Raw genomic sequence first — 22,419 nt, 5'->3', positions numbered from 1 at the left:
TCAATTATTCAAGCATTTATATAAATACATCGTAAATATAAAAAATAGTTTACACAAAAACATATTTAGCTTGAATACTAGATCACTGAAGAAAGTATATCCCTTCCCCGTGGACTGCGGGTGAACCCCAAAGGGACCTTATCCCCTTTCTGAGACTATTTCCCACAAGTTATGTGTAGGTGATGTCCCAAAACACATCTAGTTCATAATGGTACAAATTTTATAAATTTGCCTATTATTTACCCCCGCAAGACCATGATTCTGCTAACCAGAATGCAGAACTAGCAAAAAAGTGTTTCTTAAAATATATATAAACAAATCTTACGACATGAGAGAACACCTGTGACTGTACCATGAAATATAAAACTTAGCTATACAGGACAATTAATTAAAACAATTTTACAAATTTTACATTTGTACATATTACAAGTATAAGTCATGAAAGTAACTGGCGAGCTATTGGCAAATCACATAAATGCAAAGTATACCTTTTGTTCTTGGAAAAATTCAATCCTATAAGAATGTAGAGATATACAAAAAAACTAACCCGTGGAAGTTTTATTACTAAAGGTTGTAGCGTTTTTGAGATATCATCATAAGACTGGGGCGATCATGTGCACAGAAGAAAAATCCGGAATTAAAAAAACACAATCTGAGACACGTTTCTGTCTCTCAGATTGCACATTTGTTGAACCCCTTTCTCTAAAACCGCATTCATTAGAAGAGAATCGTTTCTTAAAGTGTTATACATTATTATCAGCTGCACTGTGGTTCTTACTAAGTATAACTTTATGGTCAATTTGTTTGAGTAATTACCAAAGGTCTACCCGCCCTAAAACAGAATTCCTGATGTGCGAGTGCAAACTGATCCAGGTTTATAAGGAGATAGGTGACAGAGACTGGTCTACGGAGAAAGTGCAATAAACTGGAGTCAACTTTTTATACCCATAAAAATTTGAACCTGTTGAACAATGCAATAGAATACTAAGTTTCCTTTTCGAATACACACAATATCCATGGTTTTATAAGGAATATAGTAAAAGTAAATATTGTTCATGTAAATAACACTGACATTCACCAGCCAGCATTACTGGTACTGTAGAGCTATAAGCCAAGCAAGTCATCCTAGCAAGATTCTCTTGAAGATAATCTTTAATCGTTTGCAACAACTGCAGGCAGAGGCCATTCTCTCGGAGGAGCGAGCTGTTTTTTGCAAAGGTAGAACAACAGAGCAAATCTTGAACCTTAAGGCCGACTGTGAGAAGTACAGGCAACTTGGAAAGCCGATAACTTTGTGGACTAAAAGAAATGATTTGATCATATCTGGAAAGATGGCTTGTGGGCTGTTCTTGAAAGATCCAGCAGCTGGGGCACACAGGGCATCGTCAACTCTATAGAGGTGCAGTACTCTGCCGTGGTTAGCATGTATTTGTGCTTATCTACTTGCTAAGCTTCCATGTCTTGATCAAGGTAAGGTTCATCAGTAAACTTGGTCTCAGTGGCATTGGTTGTCTTGTGTCATTGTGTATCAGAAGAGTTCTTGTATTTTGTGCCAGGAGTTTCATCATTGACAGACATGGCGCACTAAAAATGTTCAACGTTATTATTATTTATTATTCCTACTTCACATCAGAGTGCTCGTTCATTCGTCTTCTCATCCTACCTCCTTTTAAATCCCTCGCATTGTAGAGATAGGAAATAACGCAGGTCTTGCTGTCATCTTTCGTGGCGTCCCTCGTTATTGGATTTTTTCTTAAAGCCTCTGAAGGTGCAAAAATTTGATTCAGTTTCAATTATTAAAATAAAAAAAGGCCAGTTAAAGGTAGGGTCATATATTGGTTTAAGACCCAAAATAATTAAAGACAAAGCAGAGATGCACTGCAGCTGTTGATAGTACAAACTATTTTGAGAAAGGATTCCATTTGAGTTAATATGGTTTGGAGAACTGTTCACCCCCAAAAACATTTTAATCTAAAAACGATTCACACACTTTGGGAGTCAAAATGCACGCAAAGAAATTTACTCCCTAAATGGCAGAAATTGAATACGGCATGCATTTCACATCATGCAAGGGGTCAATAGTGCCCTGTGCCAGACTCACCTGGAAGGCCATTGACAGCATTTTCAGTAGGCTTCAAAAAGGGGAGAGAGAAGCTATATTGACCCCTTGCACGTGCGTCACACGCGGTGACTGATGCCACGCTCACTATGTTGGTGGGCAGTTAGGTTTTTAAGTGTATTAACACCGCATTGCCTAAAATGTGCACTTCACTGCATAACGCACAGCATAGAGTTATTATATAAAAACCCACATTGAAATTGCCCATCAATATGGCGCATTCAAGATTTTTCTGATGATGACGTCGGGTGAAATGGGTCAATAGGCCAATATTCAAAATAATAAACAGAAAATAAGAAATAAATACTTACCCCAAATAGTTCTGTTAATATTTTCAAAGGACTGGAATTCCATCTTTCCTTTTTTTCCTGTCCAGTTATACTGGTATGCCAGTTTTGGAGTCAGGAGGTTGGAGAGTATGGACTTTCCAGTGCTAGCAAGGTTCTTTCCACCTAGTACACCTAGCTTAAGTTCCTGCAAGAAAAACAGCGAAACAAAATTAATTTTCTAGGGTGTTTATTAATTAAGTGAGATTTTAAACTACATGAAGGGAATATAATCTAGTGATTTTTGTGGAGACACCTTGTACATTGTAGTGGTTCTGAAAAGAATGGATTACAATTTCAGGGCTACTGCCAAAATCTGCACCAGTTTGACACTTGCCCTCTAAACGAAGAGGTTTTACATGATTTTACAGGACAAGCACCGATAAATTTCTGGCTAGCTTTGTTTGAAAAGAATTTCTGGTGTAAGAGTATTTTTGAGCACAAGCAAATGAAATCCATGCTCACAAGTGAAATACGCCTGAACTAAGCACGGAATTACCTGCTTCTGCAAGTGCCAACTCTCTGGTCCCAATTTAATAGAGCTTCTTAAACACAAAAAGTAGCTAAGCACAACAAAATCACAATTACCAGAATATTACCAGCCAAACTACCTTGTCATGAGTATCATTTGTGACAGGTGTCCTGCGTATTTCTATATATAACAGTTTGTGTTATTACAACCACTGCAAGACCATTTCATTACAGACCTTTGCTTACAGCCGAATTCTACGCTTACGATTCCCCACTTACGTGCAAGCGCCAAATTTCTGCGCTAGCCTTGTAAGCGTAGAATGCCTAATAACGTGGAGTACGCACCTGCAGAAGCCAAAATTCGCCTCTAACCCGTGAAATACGCATGCCGTAAGCACAGAATTCCCTGCTTCCATAAGTGCCGATTCTGTGCTTAAAACTGGGCCAAGATACCTTGCAGTGCACTGCACTACGTGCAAAGGCTGGCCAGCGGACAGGAACAACAAGTATGATCTTCCCTCTTACCATTTTTTTGGCAAGTTCTTTATCTTCCAGTTTCATCTCTAAAGCCTGCAAGTCTTCAACGGTTGATACTGGAAGAGCTACTTCAAGGTGAGTATGGAATGCATCTTCTTGCAGCCTCAGGAGAGATGTATCGGTTCCTTGATGGCGGAGATCTTCAAGGAGCAATGTGTTACGGTCTACTCTTTTCCTTAGTTCCTTAAGTTCGGATAAACTCTCCTTCAACAACTCCACGATAGTCTCAAAACCTGAAAGAGAATGGAATCAAGGAAACTGCAATTTGAATATAAATGAACACAAGTCTACCACACAGAAATAAATGATATTCATATCACTTTTGCAACCCTCGGCAGATACATTCCAGAAACACTGTCTCTGAATGAAAATGGGTATGAATTTGCCAAAAACAGACATTTGTACAATGAACATTAAGTATAATGAACAACTCTGTCTGATATGTTCATAGCAGTACCAACCAAACTTATGGTGGGATAAAAGGTTCTTAAAATGTCTTAGTTGAATTCCAATTTGAAAGCGTTTAAAACCATAAAAATGTTATTTCTGTTACGATACTTCCTGTGCATGGAATGTGTTAAATATGAGCCTCTGTGTGTTTCTACTACAGATGATGGGTCTCATACTTGACTGGTTTTGTTTCTGCACTGGAGCAGTCGGCACACGTGGTACATCAGCCGTGGGAAACCAACTCTCTTTGCCTGGGTTCGCCTCATGTGGATGTCTGTTTCGATATCTGAAGGGGAACAAAGGGAAAACGACATGATAGAACTTGCCATATTTGACGCCCACAATGAAGTGCCCTTGGGACAGAATTAGCCAAAAACAACAGGTCAATGGTAGACATTTGGACGGTCCTTTTTCACAGTTTTCACCAGTTGTGCGCACGCTTAGACCCATGTGCGCAATACTGCTCACGCTCAGAGTCGCAAGAAAGGACCATTATATCTGGGATAATCTGGCGTCTCAAAAGTCTTCAATTGACAATGTTCATTCCTTGCAGCAGCCTGATTTATGATCACCCCAAACCCACGTAAAAAAAGGAGTCAAGACTATTCCACGCAAATACGGCTCATTTAGGCCAGCGTTCATCATCGGTTTCATTTGCATTCATCGACAGAGACTTGTTTCATTCCTCTGCCCTGGACAGGATGCCAGTCAATCGCAGGTTACTCCCCAGCTCCAACCTGTACCCTTTTGTAGTCCTGGGTGGGGAGTCCAAAATTTGGCTGACCATGTTAGTCCAAGAAGCAAAAGGAAAACCACACCGTTTCAGGCATATCATGAAAGAAGTTCATCGGGCTGGTAAAATATCAACTTATTAAATGTATTTTCTAAGAAACACAGCCAAATACTCACGTAATTTTTGTTTACATTTCGACTAGTTCAGGAATGTGTGGATCAATTTGTACTCATTTTATAACAAAACACTTTAAAAAGCCCAACCCAAGCCCAAGCCCAACCCAAGCCCAACCCAAGGTTAAATGCCCTTTATTCACACCTCCTTTTTTATAAAGTGCTAGGCCTATATCTCAGATGAAAAAGTAGTATAAAACAGTAGCACAAAATAACTGTATACTTACCGAGATAACTCTGAATCCTTGTGAATAACCTTCTTCATTTCTAAAATTTCCTCCCAGCTATCTGATAGATAAAATGAAAAACATAAATGCAAATTACATTCATACAGGATACCATTCATACAGGGTACTAATAAGTTAAGGCTTGAAATATAATGACAAAAAAAATGTTTTCACAGCACCATGATAAAGGTCTATTCAACATATTTTAAAGGGAATTTCCCTTTTTTTAATTAAATACTTACCTGAAAAGTTTAAGAGCCTGACAGCCTGATATTGGTTCCAAGTAGTCTCGTCAAATGGTTCCAGTTTCTTTGCCATCTTTAGCACTTCCTTGACAGAGGAACAGTTCGGCCACCAACACGAATACAAAACATGTTTATTTACATTGGAAGCGGACATCCAGGACGTGCAAACAACTGCAATGCCATCGCGGATTTTCACCACTGCATACGAGAATTTCTTCCTAAAGTACAGAATAAAAAAAAAATTAAAATTCACAATGATTCATGGTTGTAACAATTGTAGCAAGCACAGCCAAATTTTGAAAGATTTGAAGGCTTCCAGCCAATGCACATGGCTTACCCTAATCCTAGTGAAACGAATCTCATAGTTCTATGAGGTTCGCTTCGCTATAGTCTCCACAATAGTGCGTTCCGCTATCATCTCCTTGAAAGAAAACGTACCTAATGGTTCTAGGACTAGGAGTTGGCTAACCCCACTAAGGTTGGATACCTCAGTACGAAGAGTTACAAATATAAGCCCATCTTGTTGGCTCTCTTTTAACATTATCGTCTTGTAATTTCAAAAGATAAAGGCAGATGAGAGAGCTCCGAAACAGCCCAACAAGATAGGCTTCTAACCAATTTTATACCTATTAATAGAACTGTGATGAGGTTCTTTCTGCTATCGAGATAGTTGAAATATAACCCTGACCTCCCAATGGGGATAACCGGGGAGGAGGGTTACTTGTGAAGTTGTAATCGTGAACTAAGAATTTTTACTCGCACCTTGTAAATTCATTTAAGTGGCACTGTATGGAGAGGCGCCCACGCTGCGCATGCACGTTTAGTTTTTTTCCTTGGCGTTATATATTATCCTGACTTTAATATACGGATATTTCCGAGTATCACGTAGAAGTAGAAGTAGAAGTGGGTGGAGTGGACCATGGAGGTAGATACTTCTAGAAACTATATAAGGCTCCCCTGCTCACAGGGGAACCTTATAGTTTCTAGGAGTAGGAGGTAGAAATACCTCCCTACCTAGTAATATTTCTACCTCCATGAGTGGACACGGCGTGACTCAATCAAATCACGTGGAGGTACATGTAGTTGACATTCACATTGTATATTTGATCTGTACTCCGTCTGTCACATCACAGATTCACAGTCATTGTTGAGCATGTTGAGTCTTGACAGTGACACTATGACATTTTTAATATGTTGAGTATGACTATGAGTCTATTATGAGTTAGCCCACCTTGTTGAGCTGTTAATGGCTCCGCTTTTACATCGGTCTCATCACTGTCACCATAATGGTGACAGTGATGAGACCGCTTTTACATCGGTCTCATCACTGTCACCATAATGGTGACAGTGATGAGACCGATGTTAAAAGCGGAGCCATTAACAGCTCAACAAGGTGGGCTAGAGTCTACTATGAGTATGACAGTTCCGAGTTCAGCAATCTGCGATTCGTCCATTCCATACGTTTACGTACGCGAGTTTAAAGAGAAAGTTATAATACAATATAGAATAGAACGAACCTTACTCTATGAACGAACCAACAATGCTTACCAACACTCCATATCGCAATGGTTGATTAAACTTTCAAAAGTTAGTTCGGGCACCGAAAGGATCTAGTCGGAATTCATCTAATAATCTGCTGGTTGGTTGCGCTGCTGCTGGCAAGCGGAAGATCAACAAAAGCAGCTATTTGGCTGTCGTGCGCTATCTCAATATATTCACAGCAGCCAGTCCGTGCGCGCGCAATGACTGAGACAATAGCAAACGCTGTACACTGAGATGTGCGCTATCTCAAAACTGCTCGCCAGTCAACGCACGCGACCAAGTTGCAGAAGGACAATGCACTTTGTACACAAACAAGAAAAATCCACGCGTGTGTGTGTGTGTGTGCACGAATGGAATATATACAGAGATGTGCTGATCTGAGTTCCGTTGTCCTATTTTCGGGTCCCTATCTCTGAGGTCACTAAGCGCAATGTAGCCAATGTGGTCACTAAGTTCTACCTCCATGCTAAGCGCAACACCTTGAGGAGAAATAATAGTGTCACTTGCGTAAAAGACATAACTAGCTTTGCTGCCAAAATGACATATAAAAAGCCACATATCCTAATAGCAGAAGGTAGAATCGAAAGTAGAACCCTTTTGCTAAAATAACAACACAAAAGCATTTTTCTATATATCCACGATGAGTGTAAAAGAATCAGTCAGGTGGAAATAACTAAGAAGACAAGATACACCGATCTTTTAAGACATTAACCCCCCCCCCCACCCCACCCTTGCCACTGTCCCCCTTTTCACTGTTTACCCCTTTGCTTTTCCTGTGTTTCTGCAAGCCCCTCCCACCGCTCCCCATGTTTTTATTTTCTTCTCGCATTGGCATTCGAGAAAAACTTTTCTAGGGTAAAAATGTCAGGCCATTTAATAACTATGTTGACTAAAAAGGCCGAATACAATTTGTTTCAGTTCTTAAAAGCACATAACGGCCGTAAGTGTATTTTATTGAGACCACCCAATAGCTCCCTTTGATACATTTTCTGGTTTTATATAAACTACATGTGAATTGTGACAACATTTCAAATGACATGATGAACTAAACAATGTCTACTTTATTTATGAATGCTACAAATATTTAAATGAAATAACATAAAATATACACACCTTTACTCTCTTCTTGTAACTTGTTTAATGAGAGGCATTTTGAGTAACACTTAGCCGTAATTATAAAAAAAGATTTACCAAAACACTATAAGAATAATAAATACAGTTAATATCATGACAATCTCATGACTGCGTGCATGTTGTGAATTGTACAAGCTCTTTTTTCTCTTCATTCTTCCATTTTTTCCCCAATTGTTTATCAAAAATGCTTTTCAACAGTTCAGTTACACCCCTTTGTTCAGGCACCCCTATGTTTCGACACCCTACGTTCTGACGACCCCATGTATTTTCCTCTTATCTTAACTCTAACCCTAACCTACCCCTAACACTAGAATCCTATCCTGTAAATCACATGGGGGTTTTGGGAACAGGGTTGTCGGAACATAGGGGAGAGAAGAATATAGAGCAGTCCCTTTCAGTTATGGGCCCAATTTCATAGAGCTGCTAAGCACAACAAAATTGCTAAGCATGAAATTTCTTCCTTGATAAAAACAGGATTACCAACCAAATTTCCACGTGATTTTCAGGAACAAGCAATATGAAACAAATAGAAATTGTGTTGGTAATGCTGTTTTTAAATATTTAATGCTAAGCAAAATGTTGTGCTTAGCAGCTATATGAAACTGGGCCCAGATTTCTACCTCCGGAGATGGTAGGAGGAATGACCACACAATCAGGTGGAGACCAAGTCCCAATCCATATGCAAGATCTGGTACGGGGCTGGGATTCGAACTGGAGTCCAAGGAAAGGCAGGGAAAGGAGCTCCAAGGCTCACATGAAACAACTCCGGCAACAGTTTACAGATGATAATAAACATTGACACAAGAAACCTTCAGAGTCAATGTTACCTTCTCATGAACAACCCAACCCAGCGGTATTCATCCCACAGTACCCACAGCAATTACCGTGGTGCACTGTGCTTTTGCTTTGCTGCCCTTTGCAAGATTTCAATACACCAATTAACATTGTCCTCATAGAGGTGCCCCTTAGGCCCGACCAGAGGTAAATAGCTTTGGCCCTTCAAGAGCGAAATTCAATTGCCTACTGCATGCTAGTCCATGAAAATGGGGGTAAGAGTTAACTTTAAAGTTGTTTAACTGATCTCTATTTGGTAAAGTATCAGAATAAAAAAGTGAACCCAGATTAATGTGTAGCATCATGTTCATTTCCAACTATGGTATTTTTGTGCCAAAATTCTATGAAATATTTCTCCAAAGGGTACTTTGACCAATGGATTGTTATTGCCATTAATTTTAAAAGTGATTACCAACAAAACTAACAATTTGTTTTACACTTGAATCAAATGGTCTTCTCAGTTGCTTTGCAACCACTCAAAAGAACTGCTTTGGTACTGGGGTATGGCAATGGGATCATCACAGTAACCAACAGCCAACAGCCAACAGCCAACAGCCAACAGCCAACAGCCAACAGCCAAAACCATTGGGCAGTAACATAAGAGTCCATATGGTCAGAAGGAAATGTATCACAAAATCTTGATTAAACAACGAGAATAAGCGTTTAATCACTTACAATGATTGGACATCTTTGGAGGTACAGCGCCTCACTCAACATACAAAAACAAAAACTTCAAATAATATTTTAGTGTGATTTTTAGTGTTTCTTTACATAATATGTAATCAAGAAATTAAGTTCCTGTTATCTTCTATATTATATGAGTCGACTCGTAGAAATGCATTATCATACATATACATTCTAATAAATAGTCAAACAATTTAGCCTCTGGGGACAAAATTTATAAGAGTTTTGGTACAAGTTAAACCATACAGGTTCCATTTAAAAAAAGTATCCCTGCAGGAAACAAACAGAAAGATAGAACTTAAGAGGAAATTATAAGAAAAAGTCAAATTAAAGGAACACGTTGCCTTGGACCAGTCGAGTTGGTCTTTGAAAAGCGTTTGTAACCGTTTGTTGTAAAATGCATATTGGGTAGAAAGTAGAAAGATGTTTTAAAAGTAGAATACAATGATCCACACAAACATGCCTCGAAATTGCACTGTTTTCCTTTTACCTCGTCAACTAACACGGTCTGCCATTTATGGGAGTCAAATGTTTGACTCTCATTAATGGCTGACCGTGTGTGTTTGAAAAGTAAAAGGGAAACCACGCAATTTCGAGGCAAATTTGTGTGGATCATTGTATTCTACTTTTAAAACATCTTTCCAACTATATACAAATGGTTGACAAACGCTTTTTATAGACCAACTCGTCCGATCCAAGGAAACATGTTCCTTTAAGACTCACATCATTTGTTTTCTACACCATGAGGTAATAAAGACTCAAAAGTTTTACCCTTCTTTACATTTCACAATTATTTTCTAGAGAGAGCTTGAATCAACTTTCAAAAGAGCCAGTTTTAAACGTTTCACACTAAACATTCCGCAGTGTCAAACAGTGCTGTCTGAATGCAGTGCGTAAGCCTACACAAAACCCCTCAAAACAAACATAAATACAATACTGTTTCTACAAATTGGTGGCTACGGTTACAGCTATGACTGTTTGGTAAGAGAAGGCTTGCTAAAGGCCTGGTCTCCCACTGCAGCGATAACGATCAAGATGCAAAGAGAACGCATTCTATTGGTTAAATGAGCGTGTGCGTATTCTGTGTGGAGCAATTCAAACAATAGAATGTGTTCTCTTTGCATCGTGATCGCTATCGTTGCAGTGTGATTCGGCCTTAAGGGTGGTGCTGCTAAGGACGCCCTAAATTTCAACGCATGATGCAGTGATCGAGCAGTAGTAGTAGCCACCAAATCGCACAGGATCTGAGATAAACAATCGCTGGCGCTATACACCATCACCAGGCACCCCATGCATGATGACAAAACGTTGACAATGGTAGTAAACAGTGCCCAAATAAGAATATATTAGCACTTGTTAAAATAACTAATATATTTCTAATTAAGACATGAGCTAGAATTAACCCTTACACAAGTACCACACTTCCTCCAACACTTCCTCCACAAAAAAAAACTAACACGTCCGCAGTTGTATTTATAATATACCATTTACGGTGAGTATCACTGGTCTAAACATCCATAAATGGGCATTATGACACGTATGAAAGTGGTTTACATCAGCCTGTGCAGAGTGCCTAGCTTTTAGGCACTAGCCAACAGATCATCCAACTTGCGCAAGGGATCAAAATGCTGAGAACATGGAGAGAGTGGGGATGATCGGGGGAAGAAGGGGGGGGGTGAAGGGGCGGGGTTCAAGGGGAAGGTATGGGAAGCTTAAACACCTGCACAAGATTGTCTTAGTTAGTTTAGATACAAAATGTCATAATAATATTGAGCATTCTTCTTCGTTTTTTAAATCACAAGTAAATACTCTGAGAAGAAAACCAAAGTAAGAATCCTAAACCTGTGCACAATTTCAAAACTTGTTTTTTGACTGGTCAATATTTTGTTGGTGAATTAGTCATTAAAATCACCCATGGTGTGGTATAATTACTTTGGCTTCCAAGGTCATGGGAAAAATAAATTATCTGAAGAATCCCACTCACATGGTGAACACAATTACCACAAGCGTCTGCTTTTAACCAGAATTCTGTTGACTCATAATCCTAGAGCACTGCCAGTTGAACAAGCATTGAAAACTAATTAACTGCCATGGTTGTGTATTGTGGAACAGTTGTGCACAGAACTAAATGTGTATATTATGTGTGCACTCTGTGACCAGTAGAAACACTCGTCACATGATATCGTAGGCTGACATAGTTCATCTATCATTCCAAACCACAGTGAATAATAAAAAGTGAATGATCAGACAGTACGAGGGTTGACTATGTACTGTAAAATGCATTCAACTAATATCATTCTGCAGGCCGTCATCATTCAAAACCACAGTGGATGATATTGAATGGCCAGACACTACGAGGGTTGACTGTACTGTAAAGATGCATTCACAATATCATTTTGCAGGCTGTCAGAGTTTATCTATCGTCCAAAACCACAATGGATGATTTTGTTTTGTCAGACAGTAGGAGGGCTGTGCACTGTGTAGATGCACTCACCACAAGATATAGCAGACTGGAATGGTTATTCTACCATTAAAAACCACAGAAGATGATAGTGAATGATTAGACAGTATCTCAAAATAAATTGCCATAGCAAGCTTATAAATATCTTTACAAGTACGGCTCCGAGAATATTTTCCATTGTCACGTAAAAGCAACACTTACTGAACGAAGGAGCACTGACCAGTTTACTTTCAAAATATAATACATGCTTGACTATGATTTCAGCCCACTGTGAGCTTGACCATATAGCACCAGTCACCAGATTTTACGGCTGAAAAGCGGACTTATATTTACAAGCAAAGAGCTTTGGATAACAGAAAGAGAGCATGCTCAGCGTTTTTTTCAGGTCTTGAAAAGCGGGAAATGTACCTGGAATCCATTTGAAATTGAGACACATTTCAAAAGACGAAATTGTGCTTAGCAGCAAAATGAGGAAACATAACTGGTACAAAGAAGTCTCTCGGCTAAAATATTTGTTACTTTTTCTTGTACATTATCTTTTTACAAAAAACTTCAAAAGTTTCTGGTTTCACCAGAGAACGGACTTCCTCTCTTGGGGATAACGGCATCAATTTGAGACAGAACAGTCCGTTTTTTTTTAATCATGCAAGGTTGGAGTTTGTAGAAAACTTTCACCTGTACGACTAGAGACGGGCCATCGGTTTTTAAAATTAACTACAGGAACAGAGTCTTCTGTATCGATACCAAAATACAGCAGTTTTGCTCCGCCTGTGATGATGATGAGGAGCCAAGATGGCGAAGATGACTTTGTGATGGCGTGGATGAAAACTGAGAAACAGGATGAGGACATGATGACAGTTCTTAGCTTAGGATTTAGGAGCAAACCGGTCCGCTTGTTCTTTGATTTTCTTATTGTATTCTGTCCTGTTGTTACTGCATAGGGAAAACAAGACAAAACAAAACCGATTGCAATAAACTGAATCAAGATTTCAGTGGAAACTTTTTTTTTAAGGGAGGGGGGGGGGCACAACTAAAAGCATAAAAGCATTACTTTCTGCAAAAAAAAAACTGTAAAGAAGTTGACTCTTCAACAAACCAACATCTTATTTTCAATAGATGCATTGCATGTGTCGTCATTGATGGCAATCTTTGATGACAAACAATGGAAGAGTTAACGTGTGTACTGGCTGCGCACCAGTCAATAGTGGCCATTCACACGTGCATGTTTCATCAATGATGGCAGCCTATGCAAGAGGTCTATATGTTGAAGATTCGCGCAAATAAGACATTTATTAATTACTATCAAGGTCCTCAGCTGAACTTTTTCATTATGTCAATGATTTTGAAACACTTCTCCCGAGTGATTTCAAAACTTACCTAAATACAGTGTAGGCTTCTGCTTGTGCTGGATCTTTAATGTTGGGCTCTGTAAGCAATTCCTGAATGCCTGTGAGAATCTACAAGAAAATATCATCCAGAGTTAATTCAACAGTTAAAACTTGGAGGGAATTATAGCTTTTGAACATTGGAGCAACTGAAAAACATAGATATATAATACCTAGATCGACCACGCGTAAATACGCAGGTTCTGGCATTGGGGCAGCCAGGTTCTGGCATTGGGGCAGCCAGGTTCTGGCATTTGGGCAGCCATTAGCCTATCTAGCGCGTTGAGTACCTTGTTTGGTAGACTTGTGCGCGATATTATTATAACTATTACCATAATTGTCTAGGGGGCAAATAAATGATCTCAAACTTAAGTAGGAAGAATATCATGCCTGGACTAGATAAGAGAAGCAGGCCTGGATTTACATGAAGGCCAAGAAGGCGTCTGTTGTCCCTGGTCTTGACAATGGTGCCCCTTCCAATCGGTTCCCACAGGCTAAATGATTTTCCAATGAAAGTGCCCTGTGCTATGCAATAAAATTGCCTTGCTCTCTCAAAAATGAAACTCCAGACCTGGAGCATGCTCCGTCGACTGCTCTCTTTAAGATTGCCTGCATCTGGTGGCCAGTTATTTGACTCATGTGACATGGCCTTAAATGCAGAATTCTGTCGTAAGCAGAGCCATGAAATTTGCCCACAGTTTGAAGGGCTGAAAGGAGCAGGGACTGGGGAAATCTTACCTGTTTTATTGTAACTGCAGGCCTCCAGTCCTTCTCTTCATCCAATATTGACAAGCATACTGTACCAGATGGGTATACGTTAGGGTGGAACAATGGAGGCTCAAATTTACCTGATAGGAGGAAAGAAAAAAAAATATATAACACAGGACTCAGGGAAGCACCGAGTATACAGTGCTAACACACATCAGTGTATTGGTAAAAAACCAAAGTTAATATTCTTTATCCCTGATGCAAATTGAACATCTATTATAATAACTAACTAGTTGTTTCACATATTATACACATAATTGACTGGCAACGATGTAACTAGTATACGTCTATTCCCTCGAGGGACTTTGAGTGACCAGAAGAGCGGCCTAATAGGCCCTCTTCTGGTCACTCACAGGCTCGAGGGGGAATAGACGTACACTAGTTACTGAATTATGCCAGTCAAGTGTTTTAAAACACAGCTCGGTCTTAAATGTCAATTAAGAACAGAAAAAGGAGTTTTGTAGTTTTTGTTCACGGTTAAGTCAAGTACCTATTGCCCGCTCTGGTACTATTCCCGCAAAACAAGTGCGCACGATCACTAGCCTATATTAGTTCATCCCACGTGACCGTGTTTCAGCCATCCAGAATACAGAACGAGCAAGAGGTGTGTAATAAAACCAATTACACCACTGGGTGAAGAGAAGCAATTGTAGTTAAGAAGTTTTCTCAAGGACACAAGTGTCACGAATGGAATTCAAACTAACTCTCCGATGGCTTAACCACCAGAACTTGAATTCCTTGCTCTAAACCACTTTGCCATGACACCCTACATTGGCATAAAAGCATTGTTTTCACAAAAATTAAATCTTTCATTTTAACCAAACATATTGTCCCATAACCCAGCTGCAATTATTTTGTTCTTCTTTGATGGACTGGTATGGAACAGAATGTGTAAGTTTTGCACGTATTAAACGTATTAAAACTGCTGTCAAAAATATTGAATTTTACGTGTGCAGAATTCCGTTTTTTCCATCATTTTAGTTAAAAAAACTTTATGACTATACAATAATATCATACCGTTGGGAAAGTGGCATTGAGAAAAATGAAATATACGAGCGTAAAATAAATTTAACGAATTGACAATGAAAACCTGCGAAAAAAGACTCAACCTCCATTAGCAGTTACTTGTAATTTATCAATTAATACTCTGACATTCATATTATCATATAACCTATTTAATGGTCACTTATGATCATTTTAGGAAAATTTCTGTGCAGCAGAAAGCATGAAAAATGGCAAAATATTGCATGTAGACATGACTAGAGGAGCCTGTCAACTTAACTTTGTTTGAAAAGTCAAGTCACCTCTTCCTTGGTCTTACAAAAAAATGATTATACAAGTTTTTGAACAAAGTCTTACATTTTGGCGGCGACGATGGGTAGTCATCTTTGAAGATCATTTTTAATTTGTACAAACCATTCTCCCAAAGTGTCTGAAAAAAAAGAGGAATTTATTTTGTTTATTTATTATTTTGTTTATTATTTATTCCATCTAGCTCTACCAGGGTAGCTACATCAGTTGTTATAGAACTGGTTCAAATTTATTGGCTTTGCACATAATTCCCCCGTAAGCAGAGCCATGAAATGGGGTCATATTCTCCCTGGGAGACAAAGTGATTTGAATCTGCTAGCAAGAATGAAGATAAACACAAACATAGACAAAGAGGGCCAAGGCCTCTAATGTCCTGGGGTCGATTTCGCAAAGACTTAAGATTGATCTTAACTGCAAATCAATCGTAGTTGCTAAGTAAAGTGTGATGTCACAACACAAATCACCATTATAATACTGGCAATTTGTCTTACAATGAATTTCATTTCTTTGTGAAATCGTCCCCTGGTCAGCCTCTGCTGCCCCATGGCTCAATGTCATTATGGCTCAATTAGAGCTGCTTTTAAAGCGCCAAAAAAGTAGCTAAGCACAATTTATTCTTAACAGAAAAAGGTTACCGGCCAAAATACCATGCCACATTGTACAATTTACGAATGGTATCCTGCCAATTTTTGCTAAGCAGAAATAGTTAAGCAAGATTTTTCCCAAGGGACTTTCAGATTTTCCAATAGAAGTGCCCTTTGCTATAAAATAAAAATAGCCTTGCCCCCAAACAAGTTAGGAAGGTTTGTATAAACTCACCCCTTTCTTTCCAGGAATTGCTGCAGGACAAAAATGAAAACATTAGTTTAGTTAAAAGTACGCTTCACTTTCTTAGATTCGTCTGTTTGTAGCCAACAGAAGAGAGCAGCCTTTCAGTGTACAGGTTAGAAAATGGCAGAATAAGACTTGCATTTATTGAACTTCAAGATTGTACTTCAATGTATAAAACGTGGCTTCTATAAATTGGTCCAATAAATACCCCTGTAACCCACAGCGATTATCGTAATGCAGGGGTCGAAATTAAGTGTATCTTCAAGGTGGTCAGCAGGGCTAGTAACTCAGAATTTTCAGTAGCCCTGATGAGATTTTGGTAGCCCGAAAAACACTTTACATATTGAGTCATGGCACAAATTGGTCACCGAAAGTATTTCATTTTATAATACCATCAGCACAGTTCAATATTGTTTGTAATGTTGATTTTTGCATTATATTCCCACTAGCCCGTCAGGCTATCAAACTGGAAAAATGAGTAGTGGCAATTTCAACCCCTGTAGTGCACTGTGCTTTCGCTGGGGTGCCCTGTGCAATGTTCCTGTACAAACTTGTATTTTCTTCATAGAAGTGCCATTTACCAGAGGGAAATTGCTGTGCCCCTTCAAGACCTAAGTTCAAGGGCTGTCGGGCCGCACAGGCTGATAAAATGTCTCACAAAAGACCCCAAGATTGACACTCGACCTGAAACTGCCATTTAGCAAGAGATCACACCCAAGTTTACGACACAACCTGGGAAGTGGCAGGAAACGGACCACTTTCAGGTTAGTCTTTCTCAAAGATGCAGCCTTCTGTAGGAAACTAAAGCTACTTTTTCCCTCAGGCCTGGGCCAGAAATCAGAAGAAACGTTTTAATTTAAAATCCCTGTACTTACCGCAATCCCAAATCATAAGATTCATCGTTCCATCAAGGTTCTTGGTAGGTTTGGCAACAAATCCCTGAAATGATCCAGACATATTTCACAATTGTTATTATACATAACAATTTCCGACAAAACGAGTAAAACAACACAGCAGGGCTGTATGCTTCGTTTTTGAAAGGGCAAGGCCACCAAGGCATTTTCTCTTTGGCAAAGGGAACCCTTTGAGGAAATTGTAAATTTCTACTGGGGCATTTCAAGGGTACCAAGGCAATGCCTCCGTGAAGAATCAGGCCTGACACAGTGAAAAAAATATTAACTTGAGTAACTTGTTAACACACTGTGCTAGTTGTAGCTAGACCAATTTTATTGGTGGACAAAATCAATTTTTTTTCAAAGCCCACCAAGGGCAAGTGGATCAAAAAAATCATTCATGTTTAGTCATCATGTGATTTTTGCTGAAGTGCAAGATCTCAGTCAGGCATGATGCAAGATTTTCAAACTGTTAATATTGTGAGGCCATGCAATAATTTGAATGGCCTTTTGACTGTGTTCTTTCTCTGTGACATTGATACTCCTTATTAAAGGCTGTGTCACAGATCAATGCACAGAGGACACATTTTTGATGAGTTATATTTCTAGGGGAAATCTGTGCTTGTTGGTGGCACAATGAATTTTGCTCAAAGTGCTGGGCAAAAATGGGCAGTGCTGGGCAGGCCTGCCATGCTACCCCACTGTGGCTACAACCCTGCATCACAGCAAGTAACACACCACAGTGAGTAACACACCAAGTTCACAAACTTGAGTGACACAAAACCCGAGTACTTTCACAACGAATAACACAACACAGTGAATAACACACAAACATGAGTCACACTAACACACAACACACTGTGACAGAACTTCTGTGCACCATCACAGCAAGTTAACACACTTAAGTGACACAAAATCCAAGTATCATCCAGTGAGTATTACCACACCAAAATGAGTAACACACTAAGTAGACACGCTTGAGTAACACAAAATCAGAGTATCATCTACAGACATCTGCAGACCAGTACAGCAATTCAAATCAAACAAGACAGTAAAAAAAAAAAAAAAAAATCAGGAATGCCATGGATGCTTACATATGGATGACTCTTTCTCCATTGTTTTCTCTCTTCACCTAGCCGTGCTTTGGCAATACCTGCAGCAATGTTGCCGCAAGCAATGTGTCCTCCCACCATGGTCATCTTTGGTGCTTTGTTGTTTAAGTTTTTTGCTACTTTAGTGTGGGTCGTCTTCTAGGCAGTGTTGCTGTGTTAAATCTGTAGCATCAATCACTTGCTTGTTGGCGTAAGGAACTGTATATGAAAGTGATATATTTATTTAGAAAGTTATGTCTGGTATCACAGGCCCTCTGTTGACAATTTTGTTCTATTGCAGATTGCAGCAACCATGCATGAGCACACCACAGTCCCCAACAAGATATCAAATGGCAGGATTAATTTTTTTTGGACTTGTGTCTTCGACTCTATTTGGAGCAAAACACCAAATAATAATTTGTAGTTGTCATTGTAGTCATGTATTGAGCGTGGTAAGGGTCCCATTCCAAACTTTCTCAGTGAGTCAATCACATTTTGTATTCTATTTATTACTTTTTTCAAGAATAAATTAAATATTGAATGTTGAGCCTTATGATAGGGGAAAGAAACTTACGGCGTACTCTTACTAAACATTACATTGAGCTCAAACACATTCTTGACCTATCTTGATGGTTCTGCTGCCTCAGCAGAGAACCAACAAACTACCAATTTTTGGTAAACTCCTCTCTTGGCCCACTTGCCTGTGACTAGTTGCGATAACGTAACCCTCCTCCCGCTGGAAGGAGGGTTCCATATCGAAACTAGCCTGTGACAACAACCCTTAAAATATCCTCCCCGGGTCCTCTCCTGTATCTGTATGTCACTTCAATCATACCAAATTAAAACATATTAAACCGTATTGTTTGGACTTGGATAACATTGGAATGCATTGGACAATTTTGTCTCAAATACTCGACTTTTCCCCCCAAAAATTATTTGTGGTCAACGTGAATGAAAAAGTGTCAGGGGAATTCAGCACTCTTCCCTTTCTTTATTAATATTGATACCACTTCACAGTTATTTTACACATTTGTAAATAATATAATAAGCAAAAAGCATGTTCTTCAAATTTGTAAATCATCTTTTCTTATGATCTTTTTGTTATATTTAAAAATGAGGAAACGTTTCTGTATGAGTATGACGCCACAACGTTTTCATTCGATATGAAATAATAGGCCTATCTATATAGTTTCTAATTTAGCTACCTTTTTGTAAAAATGAGTAAAAAAGTGGTGGCAACCCCAACAATTATAATATACAATCAAAAACATCAACAACACTAAATCAACAAACTGAACAATAAAAGTTTTAAAAAAATTATATGCATGATGATTGATGTTGTTTAAAATGCAGTTGTTGTTTTTTTCTTTTTTTTTTTTTTGCAAAATCTGAATGAAAGGTTCTTCACAGGAGAAATATTTGGACTAGATGTTCTTACACATTGATAAAACCATACACAACAGGAATATTAAAATAATTTTTTTTTAAAAGATGATTAGAAAAGAAGAAACAAATACAGTTCACAGATTCATGATTTTATTATGTTGAATTTTGTTATCTTAATAACCTTTGCACACACAGAAATAACCAAAAAAATGTGCCTTCAAATTTTAATTGTTTTCATGCATCAAATGTGAGGATCAACAACACTGAAGGACCCCAATGATGTCTTCTTTCAAACCGACTAAACATACAACTGTTTCTTTACACAAGAAGTGGATCAAACAGTGATTATTTAGGGCACTTACCAAGCACTTCCACAATACATTCGAACAACGTCAGTTGAAAACTTTCGTTTTGATGAAGGTTTTTTTAGTTCTGTGTGCGTTACACAATGAATGCATGTGGAAAGTACACTACAAAAAATCGCTGGTGTACTTCAATAACATTTCTTGAAATACATTTTATGGCGGGAACCATATGACAGAACGCTGGTACTCATTAGAAAGTACCAGTGAGAAACCGCAAAAAAATATTCACCAAATGGTGGCGCTATAACATTTTTTAATGATTTTTTGAGGCATATGAGGCCGTGTCCGAATTGGTGACTTTGGCTATAGCTACGGCTAGATCAGCGCGTCTGTCAGTGTTGAAGAATGGCAGGCGCGCGCGCCCTAGCCGTAGCTGTAGCCGAAGTCGCCAATTCGGACACGGCCTAACCAACACGACGTATGAAGCTAAACCACGGATGGTTGTGATTAAAATACGCATGCGCAAGTTGTGATTAGTCTCTTGCAGTCGTAATGTTGTGTTTATTTTTGAGCCAATACTATTTTCTGTATTAAACCATCTAAAGTTCAACCCCGTCATATTTTGTAACGTAACTGCTTTGGGTAAACTGTCTACTGACACCTTTTAATGGTTGGATCATGAATGGAGGTTTTCTTACCCTGTGTTCGCACTATTTCCCAAATAAACAGTGTGATTTGCATATTCATAATTATTACCATTTACGAAAAACTGCTGATAGATAATAAGTCATGATAGTTGTACTAGGGGGGCTACAGTTCAAATGAAATGTAAGTCATTATTGTGACTTTTACTTGAATATTTGTAAGATGTAGGCTTTGGTAGTAATTATTGTTACGTTGAATTACAGTTTCTTTCTTTCCTGATAATTAAAAACCGTTTGTACAGTGTTTAACCTCTAGCAAAGTGTTGTCATGTCAAGCAATAACTCAATTGCGACTTTAAGCAGGGCTTCGGTGTAATAGATGAAAGGAAATAGATAGGGCTTACCTGTTTTTAATAATATAAATCAACTCAACTTTTAAATCACCACACTGGATAATGTTTTAAAAGCATTTTCAACTCGATGCGCTTTTCAGTTAGAAGAGTCGTCTTAGGTAAATGTATACAAATTAAAAATGACACGGCATGAATTAAACTTTACTTTACTGGCTAACTTAAATCCATAAATAAATTGAGTTTATATCAATATTGGTTTGAAAGTTTGTGACTAGTGGAAACTTTTGAAAAGTTGTCAGTGAAGCAATTTCATTGAAACCACGCAACTATTTACCGTGACATTGACATTCTTACCGAATGTGAATGAAATGAAGATTCACACACAAAGTTGAAAATAAATCAGAGGAAGCTATTATTGCATTTGGTGCGTCTATTCGCACAATCTTTATTTCTTTAATGATAGGCAAATACCGTATTATTCCATTGTTGTTTATAAAAAACATTGTTAATTTGCAGTTGGAAATACGTTGTACAAAAGGTTAAAATGATGCAAAGAAACAATCCCTCTTCAAAGTTGTGGTTGCAGCCATTTTAACTATTATTTCTGTAATGTTGAAATTTTATTATAACGAGGATTATAAAACCATACTACATTGCTGACATATCTTTGATGACGAGTTGTTTTATTTGTTAAAAGAAGTTTAAAAAAAGTGAAAGTGGTACCAATCTCCCTATACGCATTTTTGTCCACCAAAGGTTATTTCAACAATTCAAAGTACATACATACATCATAAAAGTATGGAACTTTAATCTAAACATGAGAAGAAAATGTATGCATTTGTACAATTCGTTTTTACAACAATACATAGCAGTACAACATTGTCCATGTCCAACTTGTATAATCTAGAAGAAATTGCGCATCATTTTAATATATAAAGGTTCATATAAATGATACTACAGAAACTGCTTTAAAAACAACCAAGCTTCTTTAACTGTTCCCTTTTTCCACAAATAGAAACGATAATACCACACAAAATTGTCTTGAGCCATTAATGAAAGCTGAACTTTGATGCGTTGGAAGGATGAAATCATCTGCTCTGCAACTTGGCCTTCTATCTTGAACACCCATCTGTTTGTATCCAATGGAACAGGCCAATGAAAGAATACAAAAAGGAAATACATACTTAGTTGAAATTAATAAAATCATGTAGAAATTATGAGATGAGTGGCTGTGGCAAATATTTGTTTTGTTTTAGTTTATAGTTGTAATTCTCTTTTTTAAGCTATTTTATGATACAAACCTACTTTTTTTATGAATGTATGTATTCAGGTTTTTAGTTGAATTGTGTAGTTCCCATTGCATTGCGTATGGTTGTGTAGTTTCCCATTGACTTGTGTATGGTTGTGTAGTTTCCCGTTCACATGTGTATGGTTGTGAAGTGTCCCATTGACTTGTGTATGGTTGTGTAGTTTCCCATTGACTTGTGTATGGTTGTGTAGTTTCCCATTGACTTGT

The 22,419-nt window shown here is 38.3% G+C and overlaps 2 protein-coding genes across 2 annotated transcripts; both read right to left on the bottom strand.

Annotated features, from left to right (window-relative positions):
• Positions 1-36: 36 nt before the first annotated feature.
• On the bottom strand, positions 37-7,220 carry LOC139943886 (uncharacterized). Its single transcript, XM_071940765.1, has 7 exons — positions 6,830-7,220; positions 5,279-5,499; positions 5,037-5,097; positions 4,080-4,189; positions 3,442-3,686; positions 2,431-2,593; positions 37-1,762 (listed from the first exon to the last, which is right to left on the bottom strand). The coding sequence occupies exons 1-7, from the start codon at positions 6,838-6,840 to the stop codon at positions 1,620-1,622; spliced, it is 954 nt and encodes a 317-aa protein (XP_071796866.1). The 5' UTR covers positions 6,841-7,220; the 3' UTR covers positions 37-1,619.
• A 2,213-nt stretch (positions 7,221-9,433) lies between these two features.
• On the bottom strand, positions 9,434-20,094 carry LOC139943885 (SUMO-conjugating enzyme UBC9-B-like). Its single transcript, XM_071940763.1, has 8 exons — positions 19,964-20,094; positions 18,219-18,434; positions 17,107-17,170; positions 16,220-16,239; positions 15,449-15,521; positions 14,060-14,169; positions 13,314-13,393; positions 9,434-12,869 (listed from the first exon to the last, which is right to left on the bottom strand). The coding sequence occupies exons 2-8, from the start codon at positions 18,321-18,323 to the stop codon at positions 12,803-12,805; spliced, it is 519 nt and encodes a 172-aa protein (XP_071796864.1). The 5' UTR covers positions 18,324-18,434; positions 19,964-20,094; the 3' UTR covers positions 9,434-12,802.
• Positions 20,095-22,419: the final 2,325 nt, after the last annotated feature.

The sequence above is a fragment of the Asterias amurensis genome, chromosome 11, assembly GCF_032118995.1.
Source record: "Asterias amurensis chromosome 11, ASM3211899v1".
Lineage (NCBI taxonomy): Eukaryota > Metazoa > Echinodermata > Asteroidea > Forcipulatida > Asteriidae > Asterias > Asterias amurensis.
Note: the sequence above shows the minus strand (reverse complement) of the source record. Positions and strands in the feature narration are given on the sequence as shown.

Excerpts from the sequence above, each read along its gene's own strand:
- LOC139943886 (XM_071940765.1), bottom strand. Across the intron at positions 5,098-5,278 it reads CAGGCTCTTAAACTTTTCAG|ATAGCTGGGAGGAAATTTTA; the intron begins GTAAGTATTTAA and ends TTTATCTATCAG. Across the intron at positions 1,763-2,430 it reads TATTAACAGAACTATTTGGG|AGGCTTTAAGAAAAAATCCA; the intron begins GTAAGTATTTAT and ends TTGCACCTTCAG.
- LOC139943885 (XM_071940763.1), bottom strand. The coding sequence starts at position 18,323 with ATGACCATGGTGGGAGGACACATTGCTTGCGGCAACATTGCTGCAGGT. Across the intron at positions 15,522-16,219 it reads CAATTCCTGGAAAGAAAGGG|ACACTTTGGGAGAATGGTTT; the intron begins GTGAGTTTATAC and ends CTTTTTTTTCAG. Across the intron at positions 13,394-14,059 it reads CTGCAGTTACAATAAAACAG|ATTCTCACAGGCATTCAGGA; the intron begins GTAAGATTTCCC and ends ATTTTCTTGTAG.